This window comes from Eumetopias jubatus, unplaced genomic scaffold, assembly GCF_037043125.1.
Source record: "Eumetopias jubatus isolate StellerSeaLion01/CBP00866 unplaced genomic scaffold, mEumJub1_p1.0 scaffold_4, whole genome shotgun sequence".
Lineage (NCBI taxonomy): Eukaryota > Metazoa > Chordata > Mammalia > Carnivora > Otariidae > Eumetopias > Eumetopias jubatus.
The window spans coordinates 186,430,697-186,446,398 of record NW_028274810.1 but is presented as its reverse complement, the minus strand read 5'-3'; the positions used below and the strand labels follow the sequence as shown (position 1 = coordinate 186,446,398).

At 34.6% G+C, this 15,702-nt stretch overlaps 1 protein-coding gene across 4 annotated transcripts in view; it reads left to right on the top strand.

Annotated features, from left to right (window-relative positions):
* SNTG1 (syntrophin gamma 1) overlaps positions 1–13,567 on the top strand; it is a 346,950-nt gene extending 333,383 nt beyond the window's left edge. For all 4 annotated transcript variants that reach the window (XM_028119009.1, XM_028119008.1, XM_088023148.1 and 1 more), the window contains one exon: positions 13,409–13,567. In XM_028119009.1, coding sequence (XP_027974810.1) covers positions 13,409–13,567 — 159 coding nt within the window. The remainder of the gene's footprint in view (positions 1–13,408) is intronic.
* The last annotated feature ends 2,135 nt before the right edge of the window (positions 13,568–15,702 follow it).

Below are 15,702 nucleotides of genomic sequence, written 5' to 3'. Positions count from 1 at the left end.
AGATTCAGTTTAATACCTATCTAAATCACAATGATGTTTTTTACAGAAATATAAAAAATTTTAAATTCATATGGAATCATAAGACCCCAAGCAGCCAAAGCAATCTTAAATAAAAAGAAAGCTGTAGGATCACATTTCCTAACTTCAAATTATATTACAAAGCTGTAGGAACCAAAACAGTATGGTGCTGGCATAAATATAAACATATAGACCAATGAATAGAATACAGATTCCAGAAATAAACCCACACGTTTATAGTCAACTGCTCATTGATAAGGGCTCCAAGAACACACAATGAAATCACTTGTTCTTCAACAAGTGATGCTGGGAAAACTATGCATCTACATGCAAAAGAATAAAGTTGGATCACTAACTCACAGCATACATAAAAATCAAAACAAAGTGGATTAAAGACTTAAATGTAAGACCTGAACCCATAAAACTCCTAAAAGAAAACATAAGCAAAGACCTTCTTGACATCAATCTTGGCAAAAGATTTTTGGATAGGACACCCAAAACATAGTCAACAAAAGCCAAAATAGACAAGGGGGAACACATCAAGCTGGAAGGCTTCCATAGAGCAAAGAAAATAATCAAGAAAATGAAAGGAAATCTACAGAAAGGGAAAATTATTTGCAAATGATATATTTAATAGTAGATTAATATCCAAAATATAGGAGGAACTCATACACCTCAATATCAAAAATACAAATAACTCTATTTAAAAATGGGCAAAGTTCCTAATAAACACAAAAGAAATCTAAATGACTAACAATTGTATGAAAAAGTGCTCAACATCACTAATCATTAGGGAAATATAAATCAAAATCATAATGAGATATCACCTCACACCTATTAGAATGGCTATTATTAAGAAGACAAAAGATAACAGTGTTGGCAAGAATGTGGAGGAAAACGAACACTTGTGCGCTGGTAGGGGCAATGTAATTTGGAACAGTCAATATGGAAAACAATATGGACATTTCTCAAAAAATTAAATAGAATTATCATATTATCCAGCAATCCTTATCCTGAGTATATTTCCAAATAAAATGAAATCATTACCTTGAAAATATATCTGCACTCTCATGTTCATTGCAGCATTATTCACAATAGCCAAGACATAGAACAAACTTTACCATCCTTTAACAGATGAATAGGTAAAGAAAATGTTATACACATACACATAATGAAATATTATTCACCCTAATAAAAGAGGACATCCTGCCATTTGTGATATGGCTGGAACTAGAGGACATTATGCTAAGTAAAATATGCAAGACACAGAAAAAAATTACTGCATGATCTAACTCACACGTGGCATCTACAATAGTCAAACCCTGAAGCAGAAAGTAGAATCGTGATTGCCAGAGGCTTGGGGGAGGGGGAAATGAGATGATATTGTTCAAAGGGTATAAAATTTCAGTCATATAAGATGAATAGAAATTTATTATATAAAGTGACTGATGATAGTTGACAACACTGTTTTGTATAATTAAAATAAAATTTCTCCCCACCCCAAACACCGTGGTAGCTATGTAGAAGTGATGATATGCTAATTAGCTTGATTTTGGCACTCTTTTCACAATGTATACATGTATCAAAACATCAAGTCATACCTTAAATACATACAATTTTAAATGCCAAAGATATCATGATAAAACTACAAAGAAATAAAAAAGAAGGTGACCCAGCATTTAAAGTATGGGTCAGGAAAAAAAAAAAGAGTAAATATGGAAGCTATTACATGTTTCTTTTCTTTTGAAAATGGTTTAAAAAGTGATAAAATGGTTTAGACAGTAGATTCACATCTTGCCATATATAATAATAAATAGATAATTGTTAATAAAACATGCTTTAATTTAATAATACATATGTACATTCACAGTTACAAGGCAAATGCATTATAACCAGAGCTTATTTAACAAGTAATATGGTTTGTTTGGGGAACAATGATGGTTTGAGTTGCCACATGTATTATAGAATTAAAAGTTCTACATAGTATTTAACTTTTTGGTTGTGAAAAGTTCTCAGAAATACTAAAAAAAAATCATGTGGATTTACCTGGGAGTTGGGGAATTTACTTTGTTTTTTTGTTTTGTTTTGTTTTGTTTTTGTTATTGTTTTGCTTGTGGTTATATGAGAACAATGTCATAATAGAAAAGCCCATTATACTTTTTTCTCTGAAAACAGAAACTCATAAATTCTCACTTCGTTACTCAAAAACCTTAATAAGTTTACCATCTGTTTTCCAAAGCCTCATTAAACTTCTCAGAACTTTCCTAGTAGAACAGGGGAATGGTTCCCAGTCGAAGTCATGAGCAATATTGTAGCTATTTGACAGTTTACCAAAAATCTCATTGCTATTGGGAACTTTAAAATGTGGCTTATATCTGTTGTAAATATGACACTAGTATATCAAGGATTACTAACATATTCTTATAGTTGTTCCTACTAGATTTTCTAGCCATAAATATTTTTCTTTACTACTTCTAATATCTTGTTTTTATATTTATGTATATGTATTTTTTAAATTATAATTTGATATAATATGGCCACACAGTCCTCTGACTTCAAAACAGGTTTTCTTTGAAAAACATCAATGAGCTTTACTCATTGAAATTCATAACAATTTCCCCCAAAATAAACAGTTAAAATATTCCCTAAACTAGTGTGTACAGTATATTAATCCTAAATTACTAAATTTGAGATCTGGAAGCCAAGGTAGTGCTTTTTTGCACAGTACAAAAAGAGAAGGAAAAAAACGATTGCTTTTCTATTTAGTGGAACAGTGCAGAGTATAGAAACGTATTTACATTGATTTGGTCTTTGGAGTCTTTTTCCCTAAAACCATTTCCTGACCCCAATCTCCACAGTCTCAGGGACTTTATGCTGCCATAAGATACCTTTTCACAAATTTTAGGTTCGGTAAGACTTAAATCAGAAATCAAGAAGAGACTTCCAGTAATACCACTTTTAGCTAATCTCTATATATCTTCATTTTCTCATTATAAATTTTGGATAAAATTCCTGTTGAGGGTCCATTTCTGGGCTCTCTATTCTGTTCCATTGATCTATGTGTCTGATTTTGCACCAGTAGCATACTGTCTTCATGATGACAGCCTCGTAATAGAGCTTGAAGTCTGGAAGTCTGATGCCACCAGCTTTGCTTTTCTTTTTCAACATTCCTCTGGCTATCCGGGGTCTTTTCTGGTTCCATACATATTTTAGGATTATTTGTTCCATTTCTTTGAAAAAAATTGATGGTATTTTGATAAGGATTCCCTTAAATGTGTAGATTGCTCTAGGTAGCATGGACATATTACCAATATTTTTCTTCCAATCCATGAGCATGGAACATTTTTCCATTTCTCTGTGTCTTCCTCAATTTCTTTCATGAGTATTCTATAGTTTTTGACTACAGTTTCTTTGCCTCTTTGGTTAGATTTATTCCTAGGTATCTTATGGTTTTGGGTGCAATTGTAAATGGGATTGACTCCTTAATTTCTCTTTCTTCTGTCTTGTTGGTGTATAGAAATGCAACTAATTTCTGTGCATGGATTTTATATCCAGCCAATTTACCGAATTCCTGTATGAGTTCTAGCAGTTTTGGGTTAGAATCTTATGGGTTTTCCACATAAAGTATCATATCATCTGCAAACAGTGAGAGTTTGACTTCTTTGCTGATTTGGATGCCTTTTACTTCTTTTTATTGTCTGATTTCTGTGGCTAGGACTTCTAGTACTATGTTGAATAACAGTGGTGATAGTGGACATCCCTGCTGTGTTCCTAACCTTAGGGGGAAAGCGCTCAGTTTTTCCCCATTGAGAATGATATTTGCTGTGGATTTTTCATCAATGGCTTTTATGATATTGAGTTACGTACCATCTATCATTACACTCTGAAGAGTTTTCATCGAGAAAGGATTCTGTACTTTGTAAAATGCTTTTTCAGGATCTATTGGGAGGATTATATGGGTCTTGTTCTTTCTTTTATTAATGTATTGTATCACATTGATTGATTTGCAGATGTTGAACCAACCTTGCAGCCCAGGGATAAATCCCAATTTGTCGTGGTGAATAATCCTTTTAATGTACTGTTAGATCCTATTGGCTAGTATTTTGGTGAGAACTTTTGCATCCATGTTCTTCAGGGATATTGGTCTGTAATTCTCCTTTTTCATGGAAAAGAATATACTTTTCTGGTTTTGGGATCAAGGTAATGGTGGCCTCATAAAACGAGTATGGAAGTTTTCCTTCCATTTCTATTTTTTGGAACAGCTTCAGAAGAATAGGTATTAATTCTTCTTTAAATGTTTGGTAGAATTCCCCTGGGAAGCCATCTGGCCCTGGGCTTCTATTTTTTGGGAGATTTTTGATGACTGCTTCAATTTCCTTAGTGGTTATACGTCTGTTCAGGTTTTCTATTTCTTCTTGGTTCAATTTTGGTAGTTGATACACATCTAGGAATGCATCCATTTCTTCCAGATTATCTAATTTGCTGGCATATAGTTGCTCATAATATGTTCTTATAATTGTTTGCATTTCTTTGGTGTTGGTTGTGCTCTATCCTCTTTCATTCATGATTTTATTGATTTGGGTCATTTCTCTTTTCTTTTTGATAAGTCTGGCCAGGGGTTTATCAATCTTAATTCTTTCAAAGAACCAGCTCCTAGTTTTGTTGATCTGTTCTACTGTTCTTTTGGTTTCTATTTCATTGATTTCTGCTCTGATCTTTATTATTTCTCTTCTCCTGCTGGGTTTAGGCTTTACTTGCTGTTCTTTCTTCAGCTCCTTTAGGTGTAGGGTTAGGCTGTGTTTTTGAGACCTTTCTTGTTCTTGAGAAAGGCTTGTATTGCTATTTACTTTCCTCTTAGGACTGTCTTTGCTGCATCCCAAAGATTTGAACAGTTGTGTTTTCATTTTCAATTGTTTCCATGAATTTTTTTAATTCTTCTTTAACTTCCTGGTTGACCCATTCATTCTTTAGTAGAATGCTCTTTAGCCTCCATGTATTTGAGATCTTTCAGACTTTCCTGTTGTGATTGAGTTCTAGTTTCAAAGCATTGTGGTCTGAAAATATACAGGGAATGATCCCAATCTTTTGGTACTGTTTGAGACCTGATTTGTGACCTAGGATGTGATCTATTCTGGAGAATGTTCCATGGGCACTCGTGATCTAGTAGTTTTGATCTTGCTTTGGGATGAAATGTTCTGAATATATCTGTGAAGTCCGTTATTCCAGTGTGTCATTTAAAGCCTTTATTTCCTTGTTACCTTTTGCTTAGATGATCTGTCCATTTCAGTGAGGAGGGTGTTAAAGTCCCCTACTATTATTGTATTGTTGTCGATGTGTTTCTTTGATTTTGTTATTAATGGCTTATGTAATTGTCTGCTCCCATATTAGGGACATAGATATTTAAAATTGTTAGATCTTCTTGTTGGATAGACCCTTTAAGTAAGGTATAGTGTCCTTCCTCATCTCTTATTACAGTCTTTGTTTTAAAATCTAATTTGTCTAATATAAGGATAGCCACCCCAGCTTTCTTTTGATCTCCACTGGCATAGTAAATCGTTTTCCACCCCCTCACTTTCAATCTGGAGGTGTCTTTGGGTCTAAGATGAGCCTTTTCCAGTCAGCATATCGATGAGTCTTGTTTTTTTATCCAATCTGATACCCTGTGTCTTTTGATTGGGGCATTTAACCCATTTACATTCAGGGAAACTATTGAAAGATATGAATTTAGTGCCACTGTATTGCCTGTAAGGTGACTGTTACTGTATATTGTGTCTATTCTTTTCTGGTCTATGTTACTTTAGCTACTCTCTTTGCTTAGAGGACCCCTTTCAATATTTCTTGTAAGGCTGGTTTGGTGTTTGCAAATGCTTTTAATTTTTGTATGTCCTGGAAGCTTTTTATCTCTCCTTCTATTATCAATGACAGCCTAGCTGGGTATAGTATGCTTGGCTGCATATTTTTCTCATTTAGTGCTCTGAATATATCATGCCAGTCCTTTCTGGCCTGCCAGGTCTCTGTGGATGGGTCTGTTGCCAATCTAATATTTCTACCATTGTAGGTTACAGACCTCTTCTCCCGAGCTGCTTTCAGGATTTTCTGTCTCTAAGACTTGTAAGTTTTACTATTAGATGTCGGAGTGTTGACCTATTTTTATTGATTTTGAGGGGGTTCTCTGTGCCTCCTGGATTTTGATGTCTGTTTCCTTCCCCAAATTAGGGAAGTTCTCTGCTATAATTTGCTCCAATATACCTTCTGCCCCTCTCTCTTTCTTCTTCTTCTGAGATCCCAATTATTCTAATATTGTTTCATCTTATGGCATCACCTATCTCTTGAATTCTGCCCTCGTGATCCAGTAGTTGTTTACCTCTTTTTCTCAGCTTCTTTATTCTCCATCATTTGGTCTTCTATATCACTGATTCTCTCTTCTGCCTCATTTATCCTAGCAGTTAGAGCCCCATTTTTTTTTTAATTTTTTTTTATTTATTTGACAGAGAGAAACACAGCGAGAGGGGGTACACAAGCTGGGGGAGTGGGAGAGGGAGAGGCAGGCTTCCCGCTGAGCTGGGAGCCCGATGTGGGGCTCAATCCTAAGACCCCGAGATCATGACCTGAGCTGAAGGCAGATGCTTAACGACTGAGCCACCCAGGCACCCCATAGAGCCTCCAATTTTTATTGCACCTCATCAATAGCCTTTTTGATTTTAACTTGGTTAGATTTTAGTTCTTTTATTTCCCCAGAAAGGGTTTCTCTAGTATCTCCCATTCTTTTTTCAAGCCCAGCTTGTATCTTTATATTCATAATTCTGAACTCTAGTTCCAACATCTTACAAGTGTCTGTATTAATTAGGTCCCTGGCAGTGGGTACTGCCTCTTCTTTTTTTTCTTTTTTTTTTTTTTTTTGAGGTGAGTTTTTCCATCTTGTCATTTTGTCCATGGGAGAATAGATGAATGAGAGAACAAAATGTTAACAGGGTAACAATGACCCTAGAAAAATATACACTAAATAAACCAGAAGAGATCCAAACCTGGGGGGAAAAGAAAGGGAAAGAAAGAAATAAAATAAAAAGAATATGATCAAATATGATTTAGCTGGTGAATACATCAGTGCCACACACTAGATTTTGGGTGTATTTGGTCAGTTAGAAGAAACTGCCTCCCAAAATTTTAAAGAAAGAAAACCTTACATATGTACAAAAATAAGGGTAAATACGATGAAGGGATGGGATATGACTGTAAAGATGAAAATTATAAAAGATTTTATAAAAGGAATTAATAAGAAGTTGGTTGAAAAAAGAAAGAAGAGAAATTTAAAAAAAAGGGGAAAGAATGTGATCAGGCAGGAGACTAGAACAAAGCCATTCACTAGAGACTTAAGGTATATTTTGGTCTGTTAGACGAAACTGTTTCACAAAATTTTAAAGAGAAATCAACTTATATATATATATACAAAAAATAAGGTTAACTACAATGAAGGGATAGAATATGACTCTTCAAATGAAAAATAAAAAAGATTTTTAAAAAAGGAATTGATAAAATGTTGGTTGAAAGGCAAAAAGAAAAAATTAAAAAAATATAGAAAAAGAAAAAATAAGGAAATTAAAAAAATTTACTTTCAAAGACTAAAGAATCAGGGGGAAAAAGACATGAATTCTATGTGCAGTATCCCCCTAGTGCTGTAGTTCTGCTGTTCTCATTGATCGATAAACTTGGTCTTGACTAGCTGTTCTTGCTGATCTTCCAGGGGAGAGGCCTGTTGCAGTGATTCTCAAATGTCTTTGCCAGAGGCTGGAGTGTATCACCCTTGCCTGGTGCCGGGCTAAGTAATCTGCTCGGGTTTGCTCTTGGGAGATTTTGTTCCCTGAATGCTTTCCATACAGTTTTGGAGAATGAGAAAGAAAATGGCGGCCTCCCAATCTCTGCCCTAGAGGAGCCGAGAACTCGGGCCCCACCCCTCAGTGAGCCTCCAGAGAAAAGCAGTTAGTCACTTCTGTCTCCCTGGTCTGTGGCTGCACTCCGTGCTCACCTGGCCTATGACCGAGTGTTTCTATCTCTGGCACACGACCCCATGTGGAGTCTCCAAACCCAGCAGATTCCTGTGGTGTGCTCCCACGCCTCTCCTCCCTGGGGGAGGAAGGGGAGTCTCCCCAGATCTGCTGCTTATTGGGGCCCTGCTGGAGGAGCAGTGGCCCAACTGAGCCCGGATCACAGTTTATGGCATCCCCGAGCTGAGAGCCTGTGCCTCGGCTCTGTCTCTGCAGCCAACTTCCCTGCTCCGATACCTGGGAGCTCTGCTGCACTCAGGCACCCCCAGTCTTTCTGTGACCCCGAGGGTCCTGAGACCACATTGTCCCAGTGAGGGTTCCACCTCCTGTTTAGCCACTGGAGCGATGTCCCTCAGCAGAGCTGACTTCTAAAAGTTCTGATTTTGTGCTCCGCGGCTCTATCACTTGCCAGAAGTGGCCCACGGAGTCTCCCTCCCCCGCCGTCTATCTTCACAAATATCGCCTCAGATTCACTTCTCCGCCCATCTTACCTTCCAGAAAGTGGTTGCTTTTCTGTTCAGAGAGTTGTTGCTATTCTTTTCTTTGATCTGTTGAGTTCGCAAGTGTTCAGAATGGTTTGATCCCTATCCAGCTGAATTCCTGGGACCAGTTGAAATTTAGGTGTCCTACTCCTCTGCCATCTTGCTCCTCCCCTGGTTCCATATAAATTTTAGGATCATTTGTTTTATTTTTGTTGAAACTACCATTGGAATTTTGATAGGGATTACATTGGATCTATAGATTGCTTTGGGTAGCGTGGACATTTTATTTCTTTTAAGATTTTCTGTATTTATTTTGAGAGAGAGTGAAAGCAAGAGAGAGAGAGAGAGTACACAAGTGGAGGGGAGAGGTAGTGGGAGAAGGAGAAGCAGACTCCCTCCTAAGCAGGGAGCCCAACCTAAGGCTCAATCCCAGGACCCTGAGATCATGACCTGAGCCAAAGTCAGACAGTTAACTGACTGAACCACCCAGGCCCCCAGGGACATTTTAACAGTATTAATTCTTCTAATCCATGACACAGAATATCTTCCCATTTATTTGTGTCTTCAATTTTTGTGTCTAATGTACAGGTCATATACCTCATTGGTTACATTTATTCCTAGGTATTTTATTCTTTTTGATTCAATTGCAAATGAGATTATTTTCTTAATTTCTCTTTCTGATAGTTCCTTTAATAACAAAGTACTAATGTATATAGAAATGTAGCATATTTCTATATATTGATTTTGTACTCTGCAATTTTACTGGATTTACTTATTAGTTTAATGTATTTTTGTTAGAGTCTCTAGGATTTTCTTATATAATATCCTGTTATCTGCAAATATATATATATTTGTAAATATCTAAGTCCCTCTGGTCTAACATGGTGTTTAAGGATGATGTTTTCTTACTGATTTTCTGTCTGGATGATCTATCCATTGATGTAAGTGAGGTATTAAAGCCCCCTACTTTCATTGTATTGTTATTTCTCCCCTTAGATCTTTTAATATCTACTTTATATATTTAGGTGCTTCCTAATTTCTTAAATATTAGATAAATATTATTGATTTCACCTACTGATTCATTTCTCTGCTCATTTTAGAAAGAAAAACAGACTTCTCTAAAAGGTTGTTATTGTCACTTGCTCTAATATATTTTTTTTCCCACTCAATCACTCGTGAACTGATTCCTATGAGTCTTTTGCATCCACTTCTCCATTAAACTTCTTTGTCAAGGATAAAAATGCTAAATCCAATAGTCGATTTCCAGTTCTCATTTTACCAGCCTCTCTGTTTTGTCTTTCTCTCTTCCCTGGCAACTACTGCTCTCTTTTCTTTGCTGGTTCTTCCCTATTTTTCCTATATTTTATACTGTAGGATTCCCAGGATTAGCCCTTAATCCTTTTTTTCTACATACCCTCCACACCTTGATCTTGTTACTTAGACCACAGGTTTATTCTTTATCTCATCTATATGCCAACATACCCTAAATTTTTGCCAACTTTGAATTTTTTTCCCATAAGTCTGCGCTGATATATAGAGCTTTATACTTATCCTTGTCATTCTAATATGCTCTCAAATGTAACTTGTCCAAAATCAAAATCTTGGTCTTTCATGCCAAACCTGCTTTTTTCATAATTCCTCCATTTTAGTAAATGACAATGCTGTCCTTTCAGTTGCTCAATCAGATATTTTGGAATCATCCTTGATTCAACTTTACTTTCAAATCCCACACTTTCCTTATTGAAAGCTTTATACTTCTCTCCTTTTTTTCAATCTTATTTCCAAAGAGCTCAGAATTGTGATTTTTTTCAGAATTATAATTTTAAAGACTTATGTTAATTCTTGTCACTTCTCTGCTCAAAAATCTCCCATGATTTTCCATGTCTGTCAGAGTAAAGCTCAAGAAGAGTCCATATAGCACTCCAAATTCTGATCTGTGTTATTTCTTTGACTTCATTTCCTATTAATTACTCTTAATTCATTCCATTCCAAAAATAGCCCCTTGCTTTAACTCAAACTCCCCTAGAGTGTCTCTATCTCAGGGTATTTGAAAGTACCCATCTGTCTGGAATTGTTTGTTTGTTTTACAGACATTCACATGGTTTATTCCTTTGTCCCCTTCAGATTTTGCACACATACCAATGCAGATTTTCCTGTCTTGCAGTCCCTTCTACACTCTTTGATCTTTTCTCTGCTTTATTTTCTTGACTATACTTACAAACATATTCAGCAATATTATATTTAATTTATTTATACCCTTATATTTTGTCTTTTGCCACTGGATTGTAAGTCCCATCATGATTTTGTTCTTGTCTGTTTTGCTCACTATTTTATCTTTCCACCCAGAGAAAGACTAAATGCATATTAAGCACTCAATAAATATTCATTGAATAAATGAATGATTAAATTTTGAAGAGAACTTAAGTTTAGTGAGATTTATGGGGTTCAGAAGAGCTTTATTACAAGCAGATAGTAAATAATTTGATGGATGTCATTGTGGATGCTCAGCAGATAGATGGACATGTAGGTCTAGGAGTCATATTAGAAATGAGTAATTCTAGTATTTGAAGCCCCAAGAAGGGGCCAGAGGTGACCACTGAGACAGAGGAAAGATAAATTGACATTGGTATCAAGAACCAAACTTGAACACAATCTCTGCCTCCTGCTTTCTCTTTTTACCTATTATTTCCTATGTACCACTGACTCCCCTGAAAAAACATATAAAAATTTTACAATGCCAATCTACATTAAGTAATTGGCTTATAATTTATAAGGTATGAATAATTGAAAATATTAACCCTTCTAAAAATTTCTGTATAATTAGATATCTATTTTTGATAACCAAGATATAATCCCCAAATTAATGAAGATGTGGCAGAATTATTTTTGAAAAAAGTTTGTTATATTTTTGCCTACTTGCAATATTCAAAATATTCTCCCCTTTACCAAGAGTGAATTGCATGGTTTTTTGTTGTTTTCCTTTTTAATAGTACATAGGCATGTCTCATATTTTCCAAAACTTTACCACCTTTTTCATATCTGATGCATTTAATATGGGTTGATATCAAAGGTAATTCAGGATCTGCAGGTGATATAAACTGGCTGCACAAAGAATGAAGAGATGAATAGGAGACTTCAAGGTTGAGTTAAGGCAACAGAAAATGCTGCTAGTTGACAAATCATATTGCCACTGAAGAGTATTGTTAAAAATAAAGCTTCTGAAATAATTATGATGGAGGGCACCTGGGTGGCTCAGTTGATTGAGCGACTGCCTTCGGCTCAGGTCATGATCCTGGAGTCCCTGGATCGAGTCCCATGTCAGGCTCCCTGCTCAGCGGGGAGTCTGCTTCTCCCTCTGACCCTCCCCCCTCTCATGTGCTCTCTCTCTCTCTCACTCTCTCTCTCTCAAATAAATAAATAAATAAAATCTTTAAAAAAATTATGATGGAATAACTAAAATCATTTTTAGATTGAAATATTTAGGAGATTAGAATAGTTAAATCTTTACTGCTCTCTAGAATAAGTCAACATTTGCCATAGGAACCTATGAAATACTTTGAAGGGAATTACTCAGAAAGATTAGGTATTTTATGTATATTATACAGAATTTTGAATGAATTTATGTTGTGCTCTATTGTGCTCCTACTGCATGATCTGATAAAATATTCTGAAGGTGAATTATTTTACTTAAATAGTTTCCTGGTGTATGGCACATATTATGATATGTCCCAATTGAATAGATACTTTGTATTGTTTCCCACTGTCACATACTACAAATTGCAAACACTATTACTAATGTGCATATCAATTATAATTCTACATCCTTTATTATCAGTATGAATGATATAGCAACAACTTTGTGAGTAATTTCATATGGTTTATTATCCTCTCGTTATCATCTTTGTGATGTTTATCATATAGACTCTATTAAGCATATGTATGTATTTGTCTTCTCTCAATCCTCTTGGAATTAAAACATTTTATGGACTACTGATGGTTTTCCATACCTGGTCACCAAAGCTGATGTCAGCTTTTAAAATGTATCCTGAGCATCACCTCATGATTTTACAAGCTAGTCTGACATAATTTCTGGTTTGAAAAAAACAAAACAAAACTCTTTTCTTTTTTTCTTTCTTTCTCTTTTTTTTTTTGCAATGTGGGCCACAAATTTCCTTAAGGATCCAAATGGGAAACATATTTCAAAAAATCCAAACAATTAGTGGGCCTTGGTTGTTTTTTTTTTTTTTTAACAATGAAGTACAACAAATTTAAACAATGAAGTCTAATAATTAAAATTAATTACATTTAAAATTACTGCATGATTATATTTTGGAATTGAACCATTTAGTTCCTAGTGCCATAAACATTCATAACTTCTCACTTTCAGCATTTCATATTCAATGTCTTATGTATGATAAATTGTAACTTATTCTAGAGAAGAATGAAGAACATTTTAAAAATTATTTCAATCCAAATTTATCATTTGAAATGTGTATAAAGAGATTAAAAATTTATTTTAAGCTACTCCCATGTTTTGTACTTTATCAAGAATAACATTTTATTCTGGTCAAATATATTTCTATCCAGCATTTATCAATACTGAAATGACTTTCACAGATAATAAGAATGCTTAGTATTTCTAGCTCTTAGACTGCCATGTTTTGAAGTAAACCTGCAATACATATGAAATTTATATATTGAAAAAAATATTCACAGTTTCTATACATTTGATAGAATTAACTGATTAAAATTATGTTTGTTGAGCTTGAAAAAAACCTCATTATTACCTAGTTGTCTAGTTATTGTCAATGTGTTTTAAAGAAATTGATTTTTATTTTATCTGAAGCATTTCTTTTTCCCTTTCAGGAGCTGGAGTTTTCAAATCTTTTTGCTGTTCTTCACTGCATTCATTCATTCTTCGCTGCCAAAGTAGCTTGTTTGGACCCTCTCTTCTTAGGCCATCAGGCTACTGCTTCTGCTGCTGCAAGCTCTGCTACTGCAAGCAAAGCAAAGTATACAACTTGACATACGGAGCTTTGCATTGCCACTTACCATGACTATATAAAGAGAATAGACATCGTCATCATTTTAGACCCTGGAGAAACAATGATACCACCAAGTCAACAGTGAATTCAGTTTGAAATTTCAGCAGAAAACAAAGTCATAAGGGATCTCAAAAGCACTTCTGTTTTGGAAGGCATTTGTGAATAATCGTAAATGAAAATAACAGCTTGTTCTCACTCCTTTTATTTGTTTATTTCTACCAGTATTTCATTGACAGTGAAGACGAAAGAAGGAATGATTCAATGTATGTAAATAATATAAAAATTGTAAGCTACCTATAAATAAAAATGCCACCTAAATGGTTGTTTCTGTATTTTAGATTATTTTGTATGACAAATACATGTTGGGCCCGATCATGAACTGATGCCCTATCATGGAATTATGAGTGATATATAAAGGAGACAAAAAACCACATGGCAGCAAGGAAAAAAGCATACAAAAAAATTCATCAAAGAAGAAAGCCCTTTAATTTGCTGATGTAGATTTTTCCTTGAATTCTCATTCTGCGAAATGACACTGGCATTCCAATTTTGTTTATCTTATTGTCAACTATTCCTAAGATTTTCAAAAGAATAAATACAGCTATTCTATGATAGACAAAATGTAAAATGTACTTTTTCCTTAAATCACTGATATCAATGTTTTATCGCTGTTAGTGTCAACCAAATATGCTGAAATGTGTTAATTTAATTATGAACCAAGGAAACATTCATGAACCTCTTGTTTTTTCCTCCACTTATGGAGATTTATACTTACCTAATATGATTTGTTATGAAAGTTTCATAAATTTTCAGTGGCCCCAAAAACTTTTGTAGAAAAAATATCAAAAACGTTGTGTGAGAACCAATTCTTTGTACTCATAATTTTACTAGTTAATCATGGACTGAAATGACCTTAGAGTGTAGTCTCAGTTTTACTTATTTCAGGTAAATGACATTTTCCCATTTTAGTAATATTTTATGATAAAAATAAGGTGAGATATGAATATAAAATTTTAAATTTCTAACTTATCATGTCATAAAAAGTGATTATATAATGCCAAACTATGTGGGTTATTTTAGTTATCTTGTCTTAGTAAATGAAAGAGGATGGAAATTTGAAAGCATCAGAGTATGTGCCCCTGACTCAGATCCCAGGGATTATATCACCATTTGTTTAGTGTGGAAAACACTATCTGCCTTTTACTACAGCTGTACTGAGATCTGCTTTTAAACAACCAGCTGCCTATTAGAAAAAAGAAAAAAAATATTTTTTTAATTAACACACATGATCCCAACTAAATCAAACATTGTATAGTTCCTTATGAAGATGATGAAATACCCAATAAGGTGGTTTGATTTTTCTTTTTTAAACAGGAAAAGAAAAGTTATGTGAGAAGGAAACAAAATTATTTGCAAAAGGGACGCATGATCATTATGCTTTAAAGTTTATCAAGCTATTTCCATAATCATCATAAATTATTAATTCACTTTGTGTCTGGTTAATTCTTAAGCATGTTAAATTGAAAAGAAAAAGTGAAGATTCATAATTGTACCTGGCAAGAGTTAAGTTTGATCAAGGACACCTTATTAAAAGAACTGTGGCTAATTGGACACTACATAGTTTTGATACATTTTATCTTGACCATAAAATTAATATATGTTCATAATTGGGATAATACTGTGGAATTATTGCTTACTAAGTATTCACCAAATAGAACAGCCATTCTAAAGCCAGAAGTCCACCAAAAGCAGGCTTCAGTAAGCCTCTCTTGAGTCTATGGGGGAAGAGTAGAGAGACGCATCTGCCTCAGGGTCAGAAGCAGTAGTAGCCACTTCATTATAGAATCTCTGCTATGAGCTAGAGTTGTATCTTGGTGTGTGCCCCACATTGGGGCAACATTTATGTGTCCACAGTGTGATAATTTGGTCTACAGGTAATAGGAAATGGGCTAGTTAGCCAAAAGGAAAAACATAGTTTTAAAACCTTATATATGTGTTATGTAATCATTTTAATAGATATGATCAGATTTTGTAAAAGCTCCATTTTAAATAACAAAAAGACAATTTAATTAAATATCCTTTTTGTTATATCATAAAAATCTTCTAGTCTGTGCT